Source organism: Pogona vitticeps, chromosome 2 (genome assembly GCF_051106095.1).
Source record: "Pogona vitticeps strain Pit_001003342236 chromosome 2, PviZW2.1, whole genome shotgun sequence".
Lineage (NCBI taxonomy): Eukaryota > Metazoa > Chordata > Lepidosauria > Squamata > Agamidae > Pogona > Pogona vitticeps.
This window is the reverse complement of record NC_135784.1, coordinates 134,594,952-134,620,184: the sequence shown is the minus strand read 5'-3', so window position 1 is coordinate 134,620,184 and position 25,233 is coordinate 134,594,952. Positions and strand designations below refer to the sequence as shown.

Sequence of the window (25,233 nt, the reverse complement as noted above, 5' to 3'; positions counted from 1 at the left end):
ATTAATTATTTCTTGCTCAGTGGTATTTTCTAATCTTTGGTCTTAGAGCACACACATTCATTTTTAATGTGTGTAACTTAATATATGTACAGTATATTAAAAAATGATGGACAGTTGTGCCAGAATTATGGGAAAATGCACAGTGGTTCCTCAGAAATGTCTCCCTCCAAATAAAGCCAGGTAGGCTGTCTTTGTACCACCTGAAATACCTGGCTCTCTCTTTTAATAAAGAGGGAACTTTGTCACTTTGGACAGGTTGAAAGATGCTAGACTTAAGAACATATACCCTTTGCCACTTGCAATGTCTTCTAGCCAAATATAGGACTGTTGCAAATAAGGACTAGAAAGTACAATACCATGACCCATCTCTGTCTGGGCATATGTGCCAATGATCTCCAAGTTCCAAGCAGGCATGAAGAAGCGATTCTGCTGTTCTTGGGTTGCCTGGGTTAGGAGTGTGGGCAGGAACATGCCCAGATGGAGGTCCAAGGGCTCAGGTCGTCCACGGTGAGCACAGCTGCGGAAAAATGCCGAGGGAAGGGAGTGTGAGGGGCATTACAGGATTGCAAGCAGGTGAGATTTGGAGGTGCAAATTGGAGTGGGGAAAAACAAAAATCATTTAAGAGTAAGAATTTGGCAAGCACCATTCTTTTCCCTAGTCCAGAAATTACAGCACCTTATGCCTGTTCCAAAGACCAAAAAGGATATTCCGTTGTGAAAGGAGGCCTAGAATAACTGGGCAACTCTGCTTTTTATTGGCTTAGAAGAGGCAAATGCATTACTTTATTGACCAGAGTTCTATTGGTTTCTCCTGATCTTTGGGAGTACATTTTCTACCTGCACCCCTAAATCATTTAAGAGTACATTAGACAAGGACTGTTTCACAATGGTACTAAAGGAATCCATCTATATCTAATTCAACTTCTAGAACATAATTCAAAACAACTATATTGTCTTGCCTCCATTCCTTCCAGTCTGTTTGACACCATCACGTTTTGGTACTGGTTTTAAAATTATCAGCTGGCTGGATACTTCAGTGGGTTAGGTATCTGGCTGTGGAGTCAAAGTTTGAGGGTTTGATTCCCCACTGTGCCTCCTTTAAGTACAGCCAGCTTGTGTGGCCTTCGGCAAGCTGCATAGCCTCAGGGTAACCCCAGAAGAAGCGAATGGTAAACCACTTCTGAGTATTCTCTACCTGGAAAAACCTGAAAAGGGTCTCCATAACTCAGAATGGACTTGACAGGACATTATTATTATTTAAAATCATTCAAGAGCTCTTCAAATGAGAAAAGGATGGTGCTCTGAACCAGCAATCAAAGCTAGCAAGAAGAAACATAGCTTTGTGTTGAAAGCCAACATTCATAAATAGCTGAGCCATCACCAGCAAAGGTAACCCAAACCTAATTGAACACACTTCCTTAACAATCCAGTAACAACATTCAAACTTTGTCTTGATCCAGACTGAGCATTATCTACTCATAGTTTCCTTACACCAGCTTTTGTTCCACACAGTGGTGTGTGGTGTGCTTATTATATGTGTTATGCAAGCTGGCCAGAACATCAGTCAGGTTGTCTTGATCCATATCTGATTTCTGTCAAGAACACATCAGAAAACCTTAGGTAAACCACTATCTTTTATTTAGAGTTGACATTCAATCTGCAGAATGGGGATTATATTGATATAGTTTGCTGTAGGGTTTGCTCTACTAAAGAGGACTATATGGTATCACCATTTAAAATTAAATAAAGCAATATTTTGAACCCATCCAAGGTACCTTGAAATAACACTGAGGAAAGGTATGTTAAGACTTATCAATAAATATTTTGTCCAATCCCTGAACTATAGAGATAATATAAAAACAGAATTATTCAGTTATACATACACACAGGTCTTTTGAAAATGAGAAGGACAACAGAATCAAAAAAGACAGGGAAGAAATATATTCAGCAGTTGGTGACTGACATCCCTGTGCAGCAGAGATAATACGGAACTCAAATTTCTCAATTTGGTAGCTAAAACAGTTAATATGTGGCAGTATTTACAACACAATACAACTGTGGGGTCAACTATTTATCTCACATTTATATATCAAAGTTAAGCTCTGACTCTTTATTGTGGTAAATATGAAAGAAAAAGTGGAACACAGACTATTAGCAAAAATGCACACGGTTTGGATATGATCTTTGTGGCAAGCATTTACGTCTTGAGTGGAGAGTTACATTCACACTGTAATCTAGCATTTTAGCCAATGAAAAAATGAAAGTATTTAAGATTATGAACAAGTCCCAAATAACTAGAAGAGTTACTTTACATCCATCATTGATGAATTTTGCCCCCAAATCAGGTCCATGCCAAGCCAGCCCTAGTGAAATGCTTTATTTTTTAAAAAAGCTGAGCTTCTGTTCTTGCACAATGCAATCTGAGTTAGTCAATATTCAGGATGCCTACTATGCAGAGGTTTCTGAAGAAATAATCTGAAATGGAAAGTGTGAGTGGCACTAATGCCCCGTCACACATAGAAATGTAGAGTGATTATCATTAATATTCTGGTTAGTTAGCGAAATGCAACCAATATTACATAACAGGCAAAGAAATATGTTAGCAAGAAACAGCATGCAGAAAAACCACTACCATATACAGTACAAGGTCTGAAGGGACAGTGCAGACAAACAAGAGTAATAATTTGCTGACCAATAGGGTGCTCCATTTTCTAAGATACAGGTTGTTCCCTTCCGCTAATTTGCTTGTGAGATGCTACTACTATACTGTACAGTATTTAAATAGTGGTGTGAAGTGAGCCACTAAAATTGGGACGTTTATGTTCACCAAAGCAAGACTTCAGATGGTTAACAACGAGTTAATCAAAAAACCTAAAGAATAACATGTAGCGTTCTTCAAATTTGATTGGAGATGGTGAATCAGAAACCTGAGGCATTTGCTTTTCATCCAGGGACAATCCATGTCTTCTCTACAGTACAGCACAAAATTCAAATACTTGGACGTAAGTATCAATCTTAAATTCTTGAGCTTCATTTAACATCTTATCAGAACTGAGGGTGATAGTGTTCAAGAACAAAAGCTATGATATCTCTTGATTTTAGGTGCAATAGGTAGATGAGAGAAGAAGCCATTTAGATCCTTGATCTTCTGCTTGGCATGTGCCTCTAGTTCATGTGTATGAAAAGATACTTAATGCAACGAGTATGTCTTGGCATTGGATATTAGCTATATCAATTGCTTCCCAAACGCAGCAGACGACATACAGGCAACATCCTAAATGTTGTGAGACAGCACTTTACGAGCTGTAACACAGCAAATCAAAAAGAAAAGACTAGCGTCGCAAGACCTTGGCAAAAGGACTATCAAAACAAGATAAGTGACTTGCAAAAACTTGTTCTAGAGCTAACTCCTTTTGTGCGAAAAATGCACCATGATTGGTTCCGTTGCGTAGCAGATAATGTTAAGGTACACTTTCCAACCTACGCAAAGTTTGCTTCATTGTTCGCTGTGCCTCACAAACAGATCACATAATGGCCTATATGCCACACCAGGCTTTTTTTCTGTTCCAATATATCAATCATTGCCCAGCAGCACATCATTTGGTTAACTCATGTTATTAGCTTGCAACACACTCCAAGTATCAACTACATGTATGCGTCTGTAGAGTAAATTTAAATCCAGTGTGAAGCTGCCTTTAGCCTAGATGTGAATGAAGTAGTATCGAACTAGGACTTTGTACATATACCTCTGCAATATCCTTGACCATCTCCTAAATTCAAAAGAAAACCAGGCTGACTGAACAAACTGCTCATGCTGGCCAGCAGCAGTGCTAAGAACAGTTCTAAGACATTTGGGCTGTTGTAAGATCTGAGAACAAGGAAATAAAACCAGCAAATAGCTAGGAGGTGCCTTTATGTATGCAGAACAGCACAGCTTAGTATTTGGCATTACATACAGTAAGGACAGTCATAAGTGGTGAGAATTTTTTATTTGGCTCCAGCATTTATTTATGTATTTTTAAAAACAATTTGAATTTTTGTTCTAAAGATCACTGGCAAGATTAACCCACGTAGGGTCACCCGTAAGTCTCTGAAAAGAACTGACCGTGCCCCATTTCTGTTTGAGCGTAGGTGCCGATTATCTGGAACTGAGAGGCCAGAGGCAGCCATTTCTCTTGCTGGGCAAAAGTGCACTGGTTCCTTAAGGTGGGCATAAACATGCTGTAATGCAGATCAATAGGCAAAACAGGTCGGGCCATGCCTGTGCATATGCTATGGGAGAAAGAGAAATGGTTGATCAGGTCGTAGCCATTACATGAATGGGTTCCAACAGGTTTTCCTCCATTGTTCCACAAGCGTACAAAGAAATCTCTTATTTAAGTTCTTTAGGATAGCATCTTCTTCTTTCCTACTGTCCACACAATGATTCACTGCATGAATGGGTGAGCATTTTTGGAGCGGGAATTCCCAGTTCTTTAAATGGGACTTTTGCTCTGGCAAGTTCCACGGGTGGAACATGACACCCTGCCTGCTCCTAAGAGGATATTGGCTATAAATTTTTAAAAAATATTTAAATCTTTTGACATAGCAGTGATCTTGATAGCAAGGCATTACTGAATTGCTGTATATTGTGTCATAGATTTTTTAAAATATAAAATACAAAAATAAAGAGTAGCCATGTACAAACTGTTAAAGAATAACGCTGACAATCTTTATCCAGCAGCAAAAGTCTGCCTAAGCAAATAAAACATGTATTAAATCATCCTGGTTGTACCTTTCAATTTGCAACAGTTCAAAGGTTAAAATGTATACTCTAGCACAGTCTCCCCACAACAAAACTTTCAGAGGAGTCAGATTCTACACCACATTCTACAATCATAAGCTACGCATGTTTCCTTAATTTGCGCTTTCTTACTTTGAAAACAGTATTGGGTCTTGTATGGATCCTATTTTGAAACACATGATAGAAGTCAATGTTGTGAAAGCAACAGAGAAATAGGGACCAGTAACCGGGGTGGTGCTCACATAAATATACAGTATTGTTAAAGGCAGATAATCTAATTACAGACTGATCTTATTCTAGGTAATTTTGTTTTGCAAGCAGCATTTCTTCTAAAAATATATATTTGGATTTATTTCCATAATTGTTTCAATTATACAATTACGACATTATGGTAGAATAGGTTTTCAGAATGCCGAAAAAAAGGCAGCATTTTATCTGCATCCTGCCGATGATACCAATGAAACAGTGCACAAGTTGAAAAAACTAGTGCAGCAGAAGAAAAAAGGTCCTTAATATGCAATCAGATTTCATACATTTATGTAGCTTCATTTTCAATCCAGATTCCCACAGTAGGTTACAAATAAAATATTTAACAACAATTAAGTTACAAGCAGAGAGATAGCATGAAAAACCAATGAAATGAGAAACCAAGACCTGATAAAGTCATAAAAAAAAAACACTAGTCAAAACAAATACAGTGTAATAAGAAAGATGTTAACAACCCTCTCAAGAATGGCAGATTCCTGGAATTATGACACGGTGGTGAGACACTGATTCCAAGGCTGCTAGTGAAAAGTCTACTTTAGCACTGGCCACCAGTCAAATATAGGTTCTCATGCTCAAAATGGGGCATCAGGCGCACTTATTGTCCTGAGAACTGCAGAGAAAGACACAGTCCCTGTCTGTTGCTGCTTCACTGCCCTTTTCTCCCTTTGGAAACGTTATCAGAACCAACCACACTCCATGTAATGGAAAGATGAATACAGCAACTGACCTGTCACTGTTGTTCCTTCCTTAAAATAATCCACCAGTAATTATAATGCCTGTATTGCTTTCAATATTATCCAAACCACATCAAGGGCATTGCAACCTGAAGAGCAAGGGTGGGGCAACTAAGGAAACCAAGTGTTACTTTACATACTTGCCACTTGTCTCATGGGCCAAGTTGGCACTTTGTTCATTCCATAAGCAGGTCAAACAGAAACCTTCCTCACTTAGGCCACTTTTGGTTTCTGAGCTGTCAAAATGAGCTGCCCTCTCTTTGTGTCCTCATATGTGCAAGGACAGCCTTGCTGGATCAGAGCATAAACCATCCCTTCTAAAAGGCTATCAGTAACAATCAGCCAGATGTGTCTGAAAGCTGGTGAACAGGGTATATGAATTTAAAGGCCATCCTTCTCATTGGTCCCAGAATCCCTGGGGTACCTCTAAATCTGGAGAGTCCATCCTGCTGATATTTCCTCTATGTACTAATAGGAAACACAACTTTCCAACTGCAAATTCTTACATAGTCAATATAGCAGCATCTGCACAAAAAAAGGCATTGGGCTCAGGGGAACACAAAGATTAAAAACACTGAAAAGGTTAAAAAAAAACCTTTGAAGCAAAAGGTTTCAAAAGAAAGGGAGAGGAAGGACAGTAAGTATGAAACACTGATTAGCTGCTCAGGTGGAAAACCAGAGAGCATAAGGATTGAATTTTTATGGAGGAGCCGATGGCTGCCTGGTTGGGTGAATGAAGTTGTATTGATGGACTGCAACCAATATTTCAATTACTTTCTGTAAGAACAGCAAAAAAAAAAAGAAAAAAAAAAAGAAAAGAAAAAAAAGCATGCCATCAGTGGGAAAAGTAGAACTTCAGGTAGATAAAAATGCTAGTCTATTTAAGCTGTCTTTGAAAATTTTATTATACACGTTTCCTGACTGCAATTTCTCTTTGCACCACTTTGACTTTCCATTTTATATAAAAGACAAATTGTCACCATATAGACAAATTCTTTATTTCAACATTCCAGTTAGATTTACCTCTGGTGAATCTTTAACTCCACTTCTAGGGATTGTACTCTTCATGCCACTGGTGTGAATAACCAGCAGTTTCCAGAACATTCTGCTTCTGGCAACTGGGAAATCTGACACCATTTTCACTGTCATGTCTGTTATCTCCAGTTCTTTTCCATAAGAAAAACTCTCACTTTAAGAAATACATATATGTTTAAGAGTTTCCCTCATTTCTATCTGCTTTATTCTTATTGGAGATGATCACCATAACTCCGTAGTTTAATGGAAAACTGAAGAAAAGGGAGTAGAAAACAAAGATCTCAGTACTTTCATAGCCACCTACACAAAAAGGGCTGGGCATAATATGATGCCAGGAGAGTTTGTTGGCTGATACTGTGAGAATACAGTACAGCAGGCTGAAGCTCTTGAATGCTCCAAGTGTCATGCATGCGTCAACTATTTCTCATAGGTATAAACTGAGAAGATGCAACCGCTTGCTTAATGATATGCTGTTCATTAACTTTCTGAACTAACTCCTGGCTCAAAATAGTAGGTCCAACAGTTGACAGAGCCATAATGAACTTACACCGAATTAACTTTACTACAGTAGCAATTCAAATGTGGTATGCAGTGTTGGTGCCATGAAGGGTCATCAAGTTAGTCATTCATTTAACAATTCTTTCTGGGTCTAAAGCTTGCCAGACCAGTTGCTCATACTGGCAACATATGAATCATTCACTATAATATTTTTATACGTATTTAAAAGGCTACCGAATTTTGCTAATGAAAAGCTTCCTAACAACACATCAGTGAATAAATGAAGGAGCCGCCTGAACCAGATAATCTAATCCAATGTGTCATTTCCACCAGCTACTGGGTTAGATGGCCCCAGGTGGGCAATGGCCTGTTCCTTGCCATGAATGTTCATTTGCACAGTTAAAGCTATCATACCATCTAGTCCTATTGATGGAGATGGCAGACGTGGCTACTGTGATATCTGTCTTAGTCTCATCACACCTGGATTACTGAAACACACTACATGGGACTTCTTTACTGTTTAGAATCTTCAGCTGGTCAGATTTCTAACTGGCTAGAGATAGTTTTTTTTTTTTCAAAATTCTTTCATTTATTTCAGCCTGTTTCATCATCAGAGGTTGACAAGGTACTTGATAGCTGTAGGGCCACCACAACCTCCCTAGTTCCTTGCTCAGCCTGGTTTTTAAAAGCTGCCAGGGCAACAACAAAACAGGTCACTTCAACTATCAACATGTTTCTCCTTGAAGGTTAGGTTCCTTGAGCCCTCCAGGGGACACTTACCAGGCCCACCTTGAAAAAAACCGAACTTGGGGGCATGTGAGTGTAACAACTATAGACCTGTTGCCGATGTTCCTTTTTAAAACAAGCTAGTGGGGAGGGTGGTAGTCTGATCAGTCTCAGGCCCTCTTGGATGAAACTTAAGCCCTCAACCCATTGCAGTCCAGGCAGCATCACAACACGGAGACAGCACTTAGTTGCCCTGCACGATTATCTTCTGAGGGAGGCGGACAGGGGCAAAAATGTCCTTGTTGATTCTCTTTGATTTTTCAGCAGCCTTTAATACCATCAACCCACGGTATCCCCCTGGAAAGGCTCTCAGGGTTGGGGATCAATGGCCTGGCCTTGATCTTTCCTTGGGACCAACCCCAGAGAGAGCAGCTGGGGGAGAAGGTCTCTACTCCTTAGACTCTCAACTATGGGACCTCTTTGGGGTCGATCATCTCCCTGTTACTGTTTAACATCTGTATGAGGCCTCTGGGAGAGGTCATATGGAGATTTAGAGTTTCATATCAGTATGCTGATGACACACAACTCTATCTCTCTTTCTACCCTTCTGCAGTGGATGCTGTCCCATGGATGCCGAGGGCAGCCTGAAAATTGACAATATGAATGGCAGCAGTCAAGATGGTCCACAGGACACGCGCTTCTGCTCACTACCATTCACAAAGTGACACCATGCAAGGGAAAATCTCAGAAGCTGGCTCCTTTTTTTCTTCTCACCCAAACACAAAGCATTTGTCACAGCTGTTTTTCAACAAGTTAGGTCACTCACTTCAGCCTGTTAAATAAATGTAGCTGGGAAAGCTATTCTACTCCTCTCCTCCATTCATTGGTGGGCTGATAATATTTGGAAATTGCAAGATAAATTCAAACTACAGGAGCTTTGATCAAAGCCCTGGACATAATCAAGAAAAGCTGCCAAATGTGACATGACTCTTTAGAACCCACTGAGGCCTTCAAATATCTTGTGTAAGTGTCCTTGATGAAGCAGGTCAATGTACATCCAGTCCAAAGATCTGTTTCCATCATTAGCTTGCCAGGTATATCTAAGATCACAAGCAGGAAAGGGCACTCACTGATGACTTTCCAACTATTTGCTCCAAGCATCTGGCACTCAGAGGTGCACTGCCTCAGTACACAGACCGTTCATGTTGTAATAAGGAGCTACAGGCCTCTGTGCCATTCAGGTCAATTACTTCTCTAGGCCTTCTCTGTGACAGCTTCCAGGCTGTGGAATGCTCTCCCTTGGGAGGTTGCTCCCCTCCCTTTTATCCTTCTGATGATATCTGAAACTCCACCTTTTAATAACTGGGTCCTGCATGATGGGTTTTAACTTAGCAAATTTATTTTAAAGGTTTAAATGCTTTGAATCATTTAATATATTTTAATTATTCTTGTAGTTTAATTGCTTATCATTGCATAATTTATTATGCTTTTAATTCTACTTGTTTTAAAGTTGTGAGTCACCTTCAGGTTCTCTCATCGAGCCTGGGCCCCATCACAAAAGCCAAACGGATGTCATGTGGTTAGGCATAAACAGTGGTATGGATTTCTAAGCTACTCTCCATCTCATTTTGATTATAGAGTTTCAAACACAGAATTCTTTGACATCTAAAATATCTTTAGAATACAGGAGCACAAACCCAGAATCAAAGAAGGGAGAAAACAAACTCAAGGTTACAGAATAGATCAAATAACAAGGCCTCTGCTTGACTGTGTGCGTTACACTTTGCCCTAGGCAGAGGCCCAACCTATTGCCAGCCTGGTGAAAAGAAAATTGAGCTCCACCCCACAACTTTTGCCCCACTTAATGAACTTTAAACCATCATGACTTGATTACATAACAGGAAAGTAGCCTTTGCTCAGCATGAATGCAGACAATCTATCCATTATGCTGTTTTAAGAGGGAGATGTTAGCTGCCTTATCCAGAAAGTAGAGCTTTAAAATGGATTAACAAACCCCTCGTTAACAAATAATTCGATATCGAATAAGCCCACACTGAAGACACAGTGGACAAAATCCTCTTGTGTAAAATTACAATAATGCAAGGCAATGACACCATCAGCGGTGGGCTTTAGTTATTAAAATTGCCTGCTCTACTCATCCCCCAGTCCCAAGGCTCCCTCTGGATCCCTTTTGATCAAGGGAAACCTTTGGGAGCCTTCAAAGGAGCTTTTAAGACCCCCAAATTGCTGCCTTAGGGATCACAGCCATCAGCAGTGATTTTCAGGCAATAAGGACTCCTCTAGCACCAGTCTAAACATCAAAACAAAAAGCAATGTGTACTACTTGTATACCACCCCGTAGTGCTTAAAGCTCTCTTTGGGTGAAAGAAAATTAAATTGCATGCTAAAATTTAATTATGCAGGATACACATTGCCCCTCCTCCTGCCTGCAAGCCAGATACTCAACCAACCTTAGAGGATGAAAGTTTGAGCCAACTCTGAGCCAGCTAACTAACCCATCGAACTCAGGTCATGAGCACTGCAGTACAGCCATTTAACCTCTGCACTACAAGGCATCACCAACTTGCACAGGAGTAACTTCATCATTACCATATTCTTAGTACTGATACAAAAGGATTTGGGCTTATATCAATTTAATTCAGTACTGTATTGTTCAGGACCTTATAATGCTATTTAGCAACATTTAGAAACAATTTAAAGGAAATTGTCTTCCTGAAGCTGCTGTTTCCATTTCAGTTATATAACAGACACAGAATAGTCAAGCTGAAAAATCTCTGAGTCTTCTAGCCAGGAGGACCCTGTCCACTTGACAGATCTGATGAATCAGTTCTGTACTGTATAGATTAGCGTTTTTAAATAACATGCCACAGGGACAGAAGAGGTAGAAAAACACAGTAGGCTCCAGTTTTAGCTCCAGTTTTCATAAGAGCATTCTAATTACAAAAAGCACATTGATGATAAAAAGGATCACCACTTCAGTTTAATTATCGAGAAATTTCCTCCTAATTCATAGATAACATGTAAATAGGATCAAATACAAAGTTAGTACATACAAAATATTGTGTATACTCTGTAGGGACTTACCCTTTTGCTACTTTAGCAGCTAACCTGTGGGACAAATGTTTGGGGAACTCTTGCCTTCCTGTCCAGTACAGTGGGCCCTCAATTTACGAACATAATCCATTCTGGAAGTCCGTTAGTAACCCGAAAGGTTCGTAACTCAAATCGGCATTTCCCATAGGAATGCAATGAAAACCATTTAATCAGTTCCAGCTGTTTTTGGTTCTTAAGTCGAGGGGCATTTCGCAAGTCATTAGTTCCCATAGGAACTAATGCAAAGCTGCTTTATCTGTTCCTACCTCTAAGAGCAGAATATTTTTCTTTTTTCTTTCCCTTTTTTCAGTTCGTAACTCGATTCCACATTCACAAGTAGGGTGTATAGTTTCCTATGAGATCGGGTTCATAACCCAAAACGTTTGCAACTAGGGCCGTTGTAAGTCGAGGGCCCACTGTACGTGACTGTTGACTGTTCCCTAGCTCAGTGCCAGAAATGAAGGCAGTCCTCATCACAAGGAGCCATTTAAGCACAAGAGCACAACAACCTCGTACTTTGGACTTGACTTATAGTAGCACTTAGTGAAATAATCATTTACCACCACTTTACACCAGTATTTTTGTTTCCTTTGAAAGGAGCGCCTAGTTTTATCAGAAGAAAATCCTTTTGCTTTTGAAAAAAGGCAATCAGATTAGTGTAAGATACAATAGTCAATGCTCCATGCCCAGCTCCACCATTTCTACTATCAGAAATGGTTAAAACTGTTGGGAACTGTATTCCAACAATGTCTGGAATGACCATGTTCACCCTTGTTTTAAAAGATCAAATAATTTTTTGAGGTTGTTTCTGTGAATTCACTTTTTCAAACATATAAATAACCAAACACTACACACGTCAGTCAGATGCAATTTCATACTACTTTGTAGAAGAAACAAAATGTGGTTGTATCACATTGCCATAGGTGAAATGTGGTGGTTCCAAACATACGTCGTCGTTTAGTTGTTTAGTCGTGTCCAACCCTTGCCATAGTTTGCTGTGGTCCACACAGTCAAAGGCTTTTGCATAGTCAATGAAGCAGAAGTAGATATTTTTGTGGAACTCTCTGGCTTTCTCCATAATCCATCGCATGTTAGCAATTTGGTCTCTAGTTCCTCTGCCCCTTCGGAATCCAGCTTGTACTTCTCGGAGTTCTCAGTCCACATACTGCTGAAGCCTACCTTGTAGGATTTTGAGCATAACCTTGCTAGCATGTGAAATGAGTGCAATTGTACGGTAGTTGGAGCATTCTTTGGCTCTTCTTTGATGTCCCAGCTCCTTATCCGTGTTTACATACGGGGCTATTATTAGCATGGAAGTACCATGGACAGTGCATTTCATGTTCAATAGCTTTGTTAACTCATAGTACCCTTCCCTTGAAGACAGGAAGGCCCAGCATGCTCTGGCCCAGGGAGTCACGAAGAGTCGGACACAACTAAACAACAACAACCCTTGCCTTTCTCAAAAACTATGGCCTTTTTTTTGTGGGGTGGGGGGATCCTGTCTGGAACTGTCACATCATCCATAAGGTTAGTAAGATATAAAGCACATTTTCCATAAAGCTGGACATGGCAACTTCTAGTATATAGTTTGCTATGTTAGTCTTCAATTTTTTTATTTGAAATTATTTTAACATTTTAAACTATTTTTACTTTCTTTATTAGTCTAAAATACATGTGATATCAATCGTCGTACTGAAAAGACTATGCTTCAGAGAAGGTGGAGATATTTCTTACTCTTTGGTTTCAGTTTCTGATGATCCATCGCTTTATGTTGCAATGGGTGATGGGAGTCAAACTGCAGGTATTGACCAGTATGTGTAGGTTTTCTGTAGAGCTCTATTCCTAAGCTGCTGTTGGATCCCCCCCAGTCCTTTGTCCATCTAACGAGCCTATTCAGACCAGGGGGAAGTGAAACCAACAGGGATCTCCTATACTCTTCTCAGACTGAAGAAGCTACTTGGATGAGTAGCGAAACATTTCAACCTAATAAGAAAGAAGTCCAGTTGCCGTGACTCTACTTCCAGATAACCTCACCTGGATGACTGAGAATAGTCACAAATATAAATAATTAAACCATGTTTATCTCAAGTGTTCAAAAGTCACTTAACATTCATGATTAAGTTCATAGCTGTCTGGCAGCCTGCCAAGCCACAAACATCTTTGGAGCCTTATTGATGCCATCAACCTAGTGTAAATTAATGGAAAGTTCAACCCTTTCCCTTTAGAATAGTTTATTTCAATATTGAAAACTATTCTTCCTTGTAAAAGAAAGAAGGGTGAAGAGAAGTAGAAGAAAAAAGGTAGAGAGCAACCTGAAAGCATCTGAAAACAGTCTTATAGATCCTCCGTTATACAGTTTGAGTATCCTTTAAACTCCAATTTAGATTTACAGAAATACTTCAGGAAAGTAACACTGTTTTCTTTCAAGGAGCTCATATTTGTTTCTGTTAAAATGTAACAAGAGCAAGTTTTCAAGTTTTAGGCAACATTGTGGCATCTATCATTGTTACATTTATCATTGCAAAGCAAATCTAAGGCTGCCTAGCCTGTCCAATATATTTTATTCAGGGAAGTCTTAAAGGTCTGTTGGAAACATCTACTGGCTTTGTACAACTTTTGATCTTTCAAGGCAAGCTAATGACCCATTATAAAAAATTAAGGACAATGAACATTGACTTTCCAGGACTACTTGCTATTTCATCAACCCAGCACTGAATTCAGGTACCTTTTAAACCAGTAGATCTCATCTGGATCTGCAACTCCATAATCTCTGAGTTTCATCACCATTAAAGCACTCTTCCTGATAGCTTCTTCATAGCGTTCACTGCGAGAGAGGAAATTTACATCCTCATGCTTAAAGTCTGGGTCATTCATAACAAGTGCTTCTGTAGAAGGAAAAGAAGGGCAGAGGTGAAGTTCACTGTTCAGCCAAAACATGCCCCTCACTTTAAAAAAGCAGACATCAAAATCTGTTTGCATCAGTCAAAGTGGCCTCTCTTCTTTCTTTCTTGAGCTTGAAGCAGCAAAGAAATATGAGAGTACTTTGACTGTTGCAAACTGAACCCTAACGGAAAAGACCAACATCAACCTTTACACGTCAGTGAAGATTCAGTATACACCTTTAATATCTAATATTTAGAGTTTTGCAGATTGCATTAGCGTGGCATCACAAAATAGATTTCAGTAGCTGTGTAATCTGTATTTAACAGGCAGGAGAAACATAGCAGAAGACTTCCAGAGGAACAGTTATATTGTTCTGTAGACTGGAGCAGAACCAACAAAGCCTTGCAAGACCTTAAGGGCTGGCAGATGTTATATGGCATGTGCTTTGTTGACTGTAGTCCATTTTAAACAGTCTAAAGCAAAAAGTTCCTAACATCTCTCAATGCTCTGGCTAACACCATAAAAGAAAAATTGGCTACCCTATCTCTTTTAGCCACATTCACAGAACAACTGATGGATGGTAAGAGAGAAGATTTGTTTGGAATCTCACTGCTCTCTCTCTGTGCATGCACGCTTCTAAACCAGACTGTAATTGTTATTACAAAACTAAAAAGCGAAGTACAAAGGCCAAAATCACAAAACAGATTGATGGTTAATTAAGATACTGTCAACAAAGTGGGACAGGCAGTAATTCTGTAATGGGGAACACCTACTCATCTCAAGTCGTCTTACAAGCAGCCAAATGGTCTTGTGACTTACCACATAATATTAACCTGAAAACTCCCTGATTGCCTGTACATAAATCATACTTCTACACTGTACTTAAAATAATAAGCCAGAAGACCTTGAACTCCTACAAAATTGTTGACTTCCACATCACCATGAACTCACAGTCTAGTCTAAAGTAGTGGCTCCCATCTTGGGCAACCCAGGGGTGTTCTTGAACTGCAGTTCCCAGAAGCCTTCACCATTAGCTGTGCTGGCCGGGGTTTCTGGGAGATGCAGTCCAAGAACACCCCTGGGTTGCCCAAGGTTGAGAATCACGGGTCTAAAGCTAAATAAAAGAGGCGGCAACGTTCAGTTGACTCATTGGCCACATTGAATCCCATTGTTATTAAGCATCGGTCCAGTTAAGCAGTTGATGTATATATATATACTATACTTAGCCTGAACACAGTATCGGTCAAACAATGCTTAGCGAGCAGCACTTTAGAAAAGGCATGCCTCTCTCTTGGCGATCCAGAAGGAGATAGATGCCTTTTCCAAAATACAGTTTGTGCAACAGCATAACCTGAAAAACGCACTGCCCAGAGGCATCGCATAGAAACGACTGTCCCCTTGCCAGAGGATGTCGCTTCTAGCCCAGGAAAATCGTCCAGGAGTCGTTTTAACCGGTCGCGGAGCGAGAGTTTCTCTTACACGCCCACCCACCCACTCCCGGCTCCCCTTCCCGTGGTCAGCCAGGAGGCGGACAAGCGGCGCCCCCCCTCCTGCTCCCGCTCCTGTCCCCTGACTCCCGAGGGGCGGGCCGAGGGGCGGGCGTCGGGGGAAATCTGCCGGCCCTTCCCTCCCGGCTGGCCGAGGGGCTCTCACCGATCTCCCTGCGGCGCCGGGTCCGCTCGGCGGCCCCGTCCAAGACGTGGGTGAGGAGCTCCGTGTCGAAGGATGCCGCCTCCCGCTCCTTGCGCAGGTCCGGGTTCATGTTCGCGGCCATCGCCGAAGGGGCAGCGGCTGGTCCGACCCGCGCTCCGACGCCGAGAGAGGAGGAGGAGGAAGACGCCGCCGCGGGAGCAGCAGCAGCAGCAGCAGCAGCAACAACCGCCGGACCGGCAGAGAAACGGATGAACGAACAACCTCGCGAAACAGCTTCCGGGCAGGCGGGCGGGCGCGCGGGGGGGTCGGGGGAGGTGTATGCCGGCCCCGCCCCCACGCCCGTCACGTGAGGCAGGAGGCGTCTCACGCGCCCGCCCCAGACGTCCAATAGGGAACCACTTTGTGGTCACGTGGTGCAGGAACGGCTCAGTTACCCAGGTAGGTGGGGAGAGAGAGAAGGTTGGTGGGTGGGAGGGGAGACGTTGCTGAAGGAGGAGGAGGAGGAGGAGGAGGAAGAGAGAGAAAAAGAAGCCCAGAAGAAGAGGTAGCGGAGGAGGTAGGGGAATGAGGGAGCCAGGCCCCTTGGTCGTCTGTGAGTTCTTCAAGCGCCCAGTTTCCAAAAGGGTAACTGCAATGGCTCCCAAATAGATGCTAAGCCGGCTGGTTTACAATCATTCCTGCCCACTGGTTTCAGAGCTAGACCTTCGTTTAGTTCAGTGGCTCCCAACCTTGGGCAACTCAGGGGTTTCTTGAACTGCAGTTCCCAGAAGCCTTCATCATTAGCTGTGGTGGCCGGGGTTTCTGGGAGTTGAAGTCCAAGAACGCCCCCTGGGTCGCCCAAGGTTGGGAACCACTGGGTTAATTAGTTATGTGGCATCAAGTCGGAACCCGCTTTCAGCAACCCTAATAGGGCTTTCTATGTAATTTTTTTATTTTATTTATATCACGCCTATCTGGTCGGTTAAGACCACTCTAGGCGGCTGGACAGGGGACAGATTGTATTTGTCTTCAGTGTGGAAGGGATTGTCACTCTCGAATTGGCCTTCTCAGCCACACTAGACGCTGTTCCAAGTCCTCTGTTCAGAGCATATTACCATAGTCTCTTGAGACTGAAGGATGCCTAATCTAATCTAACATTGGGTACCTAGACATTAGTTTAAGTATACATAATAAATGAGAGCCATTGTAATGTCAGGCTAGGACTGCTGTCATGCCATATCCAACTCCCAGTGACTACTGAGGTTCTTGAGGTTATCTGAGACATTTAAGGAGTTATTTTACCATTGCTACCCCCCTGGGTGAGGTTCCATCACCAAGCAAGGATTCAGATTCATGTCTTCTGATTCAGCACTCTATCCACTACGTTACATTGGCCGTCCAAAGACTAATGAGAGCTGAGTTGAAATCCCAATAAATACAGCGGCTGCAAAAACTCACTGTGTATCTATTGTGTGACAGTGACAAAACCACTCTCTCATACTTGGATCACCTTAAGTCAGGATTGGCACATAGCACACACAAGAGAGGTTAAAGTCTTCTCTCCATCCATACCTTTTGAACTGTCCAATATCGTACTTCAAAAATAAGATAACTAACGTGTTTAGTTGGAGGATTTCTGCATTTATCATCTTATTTGTTCAGACTCTTCAGTGACTTGGGTTCACAATATTTTCACACTTCAGTCAGGCTTCTATTGCTTATGTCCTGTGCAAAAACCGAAATGTGCTCAAGAATACATAACGTTTAAAAAAAAGGCACACTAAATGCTTCCTTACAGTCAGTAAGGATGGGATCTCACCATTCTTCTACCCTGGTACTAAGTACAGGAGCTCCCCAGGGCTGTGTGCTAAGTCCCTTCCTCTATTCCCTGTACACACATGATTGCACCCCACTGTATAACACCAATGCAATTATTAAATTTGCGGATGATACGACAGTGGTGGGGCTCATAAATAAGAACAATGAGTCTGCTTATAGAAACAAAGTACAAAGGTTGATACTTTGGTGTAAATTGATTTTAGGAGGAAGAGAAATGTACATTTACCACTGTACATAAACGGTGAGGAAGTGGAGAGAGTTGGTAGTTTTAAATTTCTGGGTACTTACATCTTAGAGGACCTCTCATGGGCTATAAATGCCAACATGCTAATGAAGAAGGCACAGAAGAGGTTGTATTTCCTGAGAATGCTCGGCAAGTTAAATTTATCTCAGCATTTACTTCTGTCATACTATCGTAGCACCATTGAGAGTGTCCTAACCTATGGCATTCTGGCATGGTTTGGGAGTAGCTCTGTAGCGGACAAAAAAGCTCTACAGAGAACCATTAAAATTGCCCAGAATATCATCGGGCTCCAGCTACCAACCCTGGATGACATCTTCACATCCCGCTGTCTAAGGGAATCACATAGCATCCTGAGAGACTCTTCCCATCCTGCTTATAACTTTTTTGAACTGTTACCATCTGGCAGAAGATATAGAACAATTAAGACTCGGACCACACGTTTTCTAAATAGTTTTTATCCCAGAGGTATAATTGCAATTAATAATGAGCTTAAAGACCACCAGTAGTGAATAATTAGTTGGACTGTGTTACTTGGCCTGCGGTGTAGATGTTTGTATTTTTAGTGGGGGACTTTTAGTGGGTGGGGAGTGTTTGGGGAATTTTATGTGTGTGCATGTGTCTGGTCTCTGGGTGTCTGTGAATTTCGTTGTATGTGTATATACTTACAATGACAATAAATTATTATTATTCTATTAGATATAATATTGCTATCATCATAATCATCATGTGTCATCTATGATGGCTTGTGACAACCCTTTTCAGAGTTTTCCATGTAGAGAACACTCAGAAGTGGTTTACCATTTCCTCTTCTGGATGTGTGTGTGTGTCTTGGGAACGTGGAGCTTTCCCTTGACTATACAGGCTGGTTCTTCTCCTTGGAGGTACAGTGGGGGAATCAAAATTCTCAGCCTCTGTGTCTGCAACCTAAACCATTGAGCTTTTTAGCTAGTGATGTGGCTATTTGCTATTATTGATATGTGCTTTCAAATTGCCTCTGACTTATTATAGTGACTCTGTGAATGAGCAATCACCAAAATGTCCTGTCTTCTTTTTAATTTTTTAAAAAACTATAACATCAACATAAACATAAAATGCATAATCCAAAATACAAATTAACTGTGTTCCCCACCACCATAAACGGGACCTCTTCCATTGCCTAGCTTTTATTAGTCTAGCTGCAGTTAATAAGTTGGTAATCAATTCTTTAGTCATCTTATCATATTCCACATTCTCAAATAGTGATAACAAAGCAATCTCAGGATTAAATTCTATATCTTTTTCACATATGTCATTTAGTTCTTTAAAGATTAGTTTCCAAAATCTTTGTACTTTTTCACATTGCCACCACATATGAAAGTATGTACCAATTTCCTTCTCACATTTCCAACAGACATTCAGATAAGTAGCATTAATTTTATTCAATTTTGCCGGTGTTAAATACCATCTTGAGACCAATTAAATTTTTTTTCTCTTATTCTCACTGACATAAATCTTAAAACTCTCATTTTCCACATCTTCCTCCATTCTTCCTCATTTATTCTTTTTCCTAAGTCTTGTTCCCACACTAACTTCAATCCTTTTTTCTCACTTTCTTCTTCTAAGTCAAGCAGGAATCTATAAATTTTACTTACTGCACCCTTTACTGAATCAGTCATCTGAATATCTTTATATGTTAATAGAAATTGTTCATACTTTGTGTATTCTCTACCTTTATTATATTTCTTTACCCATTCATTAGTCCATCTTTCTAGCTGCATATAATTCAACCATGAAATATTCTTATTCTGAAGGATTTGATTCATTTGATATTTCAATTTCATTTTATACAACCAGTTTTTCAATCTAATCACTTTTTTCTTTAAATAATTCCACATAAACTTTCATATTGACAGGAAAATTCTCTATTTCAGTCACTAATCCTAGTGGAGAGTTAAATGGACATAAAAATGTCCTGTCTTCAACAGCTCTGCTCAGCTATAAAACAGTAAATAAAAGCAGCAAAACTTTTAATGGCTTAATCTATGCAAAGTGGACTTTTCTTCTATTATTACTCATCAATTCTTTAAATAGTGGAGTGAAACTTTAGGCAGGGAAGGTAATTTTATATATTAAAACACACACACAATTTTAATAAATAGGGTATATCACATGCTATACCAGTGTGGTTAAGTGGATGAAGTGATAAACTAGGACTTTGAATCTGGCTTTGCATCTCTCCTCAGCCATGGAAACTGATTGAGGGAATGGAACTGGAAAAAAATACTATTACATTTCTCACTTACCTTGAAAGCCATGTTAGGGAAACTATAAGTCAGTTCTGACTTGACTGCACAGAACAATGATCATACAAAGATTTAGGAGTGCTACTGAGAAATTAATGTCTAAGGTGCTTATGCAGAAGACAACCTAATAGATAATGGTAAACATCCTCAACCTTCTTAAATCTACAAATAAATGTCATATCTTCCTTCCAAAATAGGGAAATGCAAAGCTGTAAATTGTTTTCTTAGAGGGGCACAGTAAGATTTTATGTAATGGGTATAAGCAAGAACAGACTGTATAGTAATCATTATTATGATCAATCAGTAAATATTAAACAAAGACAATCTGGAATCTTCTAGAACTGCTTTGAATGTGGTGAATAAAAAGTTTTGCAAATAAAGTAAAAACACTCACTTTGTAACGGACTCCTTACCTGCTGTTGATATATTCCAAATATTCCACAAATTATATCTTCTTAAATATTTGCAAACTGTTTTGATCTTTGTAGGAGATGTTTTCAAGAGCATTTGAATGCAATGCTTCCTGCTGCCGGAGCTTATCATTTTCTTTGGGAAATAAACTCTGCATTAATCCCAGAAGGAGAGACTTTGAGAACATTTGGCAGGTCGGTGTAATTCCTATTCATTTTATTATTTTTCTTGCTCTTGGTGAATCAGTTAATATTTTATACTACTCTCTGGCCAAAATCTTACTGAAAAATACATATGGAAATAAATTGCCTCAAAGGTGAGAAATTGCCATAAACATTGTCTGCTGCACATTGGTTATACAACAGATAATGTCTACCATTTGCATTATGCCTGCAGGAGTAACTGCCCTGTTTCCCTAGAAATAAGCCCTAGTATGATTCTTCAGGATGCTTGTAATATAAGCCCTACCCCCAAAATAAGTCCCAGTTAAGTGAAACCTCGCCCTCCACCCTTGTGCAGCAACCTGTATTTGAACAAATGTAGATTGTTGTACATGAAAAAAAAATCCCCTGAAAATAAGCCCTAATGCGTTTTTTTGGATCAAAAATTAATATAAGACCCTTATATTAATATAAGACCCTTGTTTTGGGGGAAACGCGGTTGTAAAATTTCACCCTCTCTCCTTCTCTCTGTCCTCCTTAGGACTTATAAGAGGAGCTCAGCAAGTAAGCAAAGGCCACATGCAAAAGCAGGTGGTCATTCATGTTCTCCTCCCCATGGGAAGCACTTGGTTTTTTCTTCTGCTTTTCCCTTTCTTACTGTGTCTCTTGTGCCTTTTTGCAGGCATGGGGAACCTGTGGCCATCCAGATTTTGGATTACAGTTCCCATCAGTCCCAACCAGTATGTCAGTTGTCGTGGATAAAGATGGATGTAGTCCAGCAACTTTTGGCAGGGCAGATGCTACCTACCCCTACTGTAGCATTAAATATGCTAGCTAATTGTCTGCTATATGCTTATTTGGAGAATTAAATCCCACTGAATTAATGGGGGCTTGCTTCTGTGCATAGGACTATACTATTTGTTGTTTCTATGAACTTGGTGTTCATATTTTCCAGTCTATGTGTTGCACTAATATTCAGGGCAGACTCCAGTTCATTGCTGCTTAGTGTAAAAATATGTAGGTGTTATGCCCAGGCAACACAGATTGTATAATTTGATTGCGCAATCAGTCACACAGTTTCTATTGCAAAAAAATTGTGCAGTGTGCCAGCAGAAGTGCTACATGGATAGTAATTTATATTTTGGTCTTATTGTAGCTACTGCAGGCATAATGTTGAGTTATGCCCATGTAACTACAGTACTCAGTGTGGTTAAAAAACAAAGCTCTCAACCGAAAGCAATGAGATGTGTCATCAGTTATGTGCCGCCTATTCTGGACAGTGACATTCCCCCTTCCCAGGCTTTGCAGGGTCGATATGTGATAATATTTTGTCTCTCCCCACTTAATTTTTCTTTTATTTTTAATTTTATCAATGTGCTAAGGCAAATTATTCCACTCTGTGGCCTTTGGTTTATGAAGTGCCTGAGGGCTCTGACCTGTCTCACTGAGTTGAGCTTTTAAGACTTTCTTTGTCAATGGCCACTTTTTATTCAGACTATGTCCAGAGCAATTTTTCAAGTATTTTATGTGCTACTTTTTAAATACATGTTTCTATTTTTTATATTTTGCTTGTAATACTCCTTTTGTATGTCACTTCAGAGTATTTTGGCCCCCACAAAGCACCTAAAATTATATTCAAATAAATACAGTTTTTAATGAATTAATATAAGAAAATACTGTATCCCTAGGGATACGTCCATTAAATTTAAAGTATTCTGAAAGTTGTTGTTGTTAGTATTAATAACACTGAAGCCTAATCTTTTTTTGTCCTTCAGGCTATGTTCCTATAATACAGTCAGCTCCGAAGCCATCTTAACAGCTCAACACACTTCAGTTCAGTATCAAATCCGGATTTGTACCAAGTTTGTGGAACCATTCCAAGCCCAGCTTGGGTCTGTATATATTGTTCTGGGGGAAACTGAATATGGAGAGAGTGAGTAAATTTATGTTTTCTCATTCTGTGGTGGAAAGGTACAGTCTGGCCTCCTATGGGAGGGAGTTTCAAAGTCTGGAAGTAGCAACAGAGAAGGGCCTCTTCCATGTCCCTACCAAACACACCTGTGAAGGTGGTGGGACCCTGTTTTGGGAACAGAGGGCCTAATGTCTTTATATACTCGTTCTGTTGGAAAGGAAATCAAATTAGCTCATATTTAAGCCGGTTATCTAGTCCTATTTTGTGGTTCTTTTGGTTCTTCTTGAACCTTCAGGTAGAGTAAATACGTAATCTTATCTAATCACTCTGGCTCTACATGACAATGCAACCTGTTGTATGTTTTCTGGGTCTTGCTGATTTTACTTACCCTCCCTCTCACCGCCACATCAAAAGCCCACATCAGTGGACTTCAGATTCCATGAGCAGGGAAAAAACAAGAACAGGCATTTTAATCTGATTAGTCAAGCCACCTGTGCATGTGATCATGCATGTGTATCAGAAGTTTCAGTAATGTGCCACAGAAGTTTCAGTAACTTGCCACAGAACCTGGAATGTTGATAGACATCCTCATGTATCTGTACCACTCCTTTGCAGCCGGATATCCCAATTTCTTTGTATTTGTGTATATATTGGAAGGTATTTTGATAACGTGGTAAACCTGCACCACTTGAGTGTCACAATATGCAAATAACTTTGTTTGGGGAGCCCAATATCTGTGTAAGATGTCAAGTCAGACAAAATGCCAACACCCTTGTAAATTAAATAATTACAGTGATGATCATTAGTCACTGCAGTCTTTCTTAATTTAACTTTAAGGTAGATATACATCTGCCTTATCTTGATGTTTCCTAGCATTTGTTACAACTTTGTACATGCTGCAGTGCAAACTCAGTGTTGCTGATCTGGGTTGTATCCATAATTGTGGAATAGAGAAAAAAAATAGAAGAGGCAAAAGTCCTGAAAAATTTGGGAAAAAACCAGAAAATTACATGAATCTGAGTGTCAAATAAGAATTGTCCCATATGATTTGAGAACTGACTCCATTGGAGTGTATAGTATGTAGAATAGGCTCTCTCCCTCTCCTTCTCCCTCTCCCTCTCCCTCTCCCTCTCCTTCTCCCTCTCCCTCTCCCTCTCCCTCTCTCCCTCATTGGATTTCTATGGTTTTATTGAGCCTTTTGTTCTAGGCCTGGGTGAAAAATTTGCTGCCTTCTCTCTTCCCACAATATGCAAATTTCTGGCTAAGGTAATTGCTTAAACTTTGGAACAGATGCATACATGAAAAAAGGAATCCCATGCATTTACTTATGAACCAATCTTTGGGGGGAAGTAGAGAGATCAGGGGTGACCAACATACAATTTGCAGAGTCATATTTATTTATTTATTTATTTTCATTCATTCATTCATTCATTCATTGGTTCTTCTGTTGGCTGTCCAGCCAATTTGATTATGAACCTCTGTTTTGTATCCTATTTAATTGAGGCTTAACCTTGGGACATAAGGTTCATAATAAGGGTTCTTCTACTCCTAATTATGTTACAGTAACTTCATGCTGTATGTAGATGAGGGGAAGCTGAGGACCAGGAACCAGGAACAGCTTTCATTGCTATTAGCTGATGTCATATTGTATTCATGCTGTCTAGCAGTGTCATGATATGTGTATCTCTTCACAAGTAATTAAAAATTGAGTCTTCACTAAATCAGAATATTTGAAACACACTTCCAGCCTGCTGTTCCCTAGACATCTCTTGAGTGATCTGCCTAATGTACAATATTTCAGATACTGAGTAATGCTTTCCTGCTTCTATTTTTAGCCCTTAAAATGTAACAGTGTTTCTCATAAATTAAACATTATATTTACAGGTGAAGAGGTGGTGGTTAAAGCCCGTGTGTTTACATGTGCGGAAGGAATAAATCTTCAATTATTGCAGAAGGCCATAGAGGAACAGAGAAAGTATTTCCATGAGAGAAAGAAGAATCTTGAAGTAAATCCTTCTTAGTGCTGTTCTGTGAGAGGGGTTTAATATGATTTTTTCCCTGTACTGAATATATATATATATATAATTATTTCCTTGCCTTCCTTGTTTTAATGTATTTTGTATAATCCTAAAAGTTTTTTAAAGTATAATTTCTATTGTCAATTGAGGTTTCTTTTTCATTAGGCTTCGCAATTTCTAAACTAAAATGATGGAAGTGCTGTCCTATTCTAGGATTGCTTTTTGTATTGCCTTGTATTGTAAATCAGCATGTTTAGGAGACCCTTAAAAATCATGCAAATGGAAAGAGTTGTTGGAAATTTCTGGCCAGAATCCTGTTACTTACACCAATTGGCATAAGTCAAGTGGTGTAAAATGTTGTGGCAAATTGTTGCTAGTTAACAGGCAGATGTTTGTGTTTCTTATTGTTTGCCAAGTCATGTGACTATTGTTCGATGAGAATTACAAACCTCATCTTCTTTAGTAGTAATACACAGCAGTGATTTATGCTGTTTGACAGGTGTAAGTAACAGGATTGTGGCCTCTGTTTCGGATGTTGATAGGCTCTTGGTATATACTGTATACTTGTTTAGAAGTTGGTAATATTATTAATACATCATATTCTGAAGTCCTAAAAACAGCCATTCGTCTTCCAGAGTGGGTTTTTAAATATTCTGTATTTTTATAGTGCAAATAAAAATTTACAGAGTTGAAA

General features: G+C 39.9%; 2 protein-coding genes across 7 annotated transcripts in view; one reads left to right on the top strand and one right to left on the bottom strand.

Annotated features, from left to right (window-relative positions):
- Window positions 1–15,979, bottom strand: part of ACOX1 (acyl-CoA oxidase 1) — a 35,399-nt gene extending 19,420 nt beyond the window's left edge. The window contains exons 1-3 of one of the 3 annotated variants that reach the window (XM_020805053.3): window positions 15,694–15,979; window positions 13,883–14,042; window positions 4,106–4,272 (exon numbers count right to left, since the gene is read on the bottom strand). In XM_020805053.3, coding sequence (XP_020660712.1) covers window positions 4,106–4,272; window positions 13,883–14,042; window positions 15,694–15,814 — 448 coding nt within the window. In that variant the 5' untranslated portion in view covers window positions 15,815–15,979. Of the gene's footprint in view, window positions 1–356; window positions 518–4,105; window positions 4,273–13,882; window positions 14,043–15,693 lie in introns of those variants that run through there. The other 2 variants (XM_020805052.3, XM_072990511.2) reach the window with 2 other exon arrangements.
- Window positions 15,980–15,999: 20 nt separating this feature from the next.
- On the top strand, window positions 16,000–25,233 carry TEN1 (TEN1 subunit of CST complex). Of its 4 annotated transcripts, none has more exons than XM_020805054.3 (4): window positions 16,000–16,131; window positions 20,526–20,642; window positions 22,385–22,542; window positions 24,406–25,233. In XM_020805054.3, exons 2-4 carry the CDS (start codon window positions 20,554–20,556, stop codon window positions 24,540–24,542), a joined length of 384 nt encoding a protein of 127 aa, XP_020660713.1. In that variant the 5' UTR covers window positions 16,000–16,131; window positions 20,526–20,553; the 3' UTR covers window positions 24,543–25,233. The 4 variants fall into 4 exon arrangements, with proteins under 4 accessions (XP_020660713.1, XP_020660715.1, XP_020660714.1 ...); XM_020805056.3 differs by lacking the exon at window positions 16,000–16,131 and adding an exon at window positions 16,146–16,249; XM_020805055.3 differs by lacking the exon at window positions 16,000–16,131 and adding an exon at window positions 16,167–16,317.

Excerpts from the sequence above, each read along its gene's own strand:
- TEN1 (XM_020805054.3), top strand. The coding sequence starts at position 20,554 with ATGCTTCCTGCTGCCGGAGCTTATCATTTTCTTTGGGAAATAAACTCT. Across the intron at positions 20,643-22,384 it reads ACTTTGAGAACATTTGGCAG|GCTATGTTCCTATAATACAG; the intron begins GTCGGTGTAATT and ends TTTGTCCTTCAG. Across the intron at positions 22,543-24,405 it reads GGAAACTGAATATGGAGAGA|GTGAAGAGGTGGTGGTTAAA; the intron begins GTGAGTAAATTT and ends TTATATTTACAG.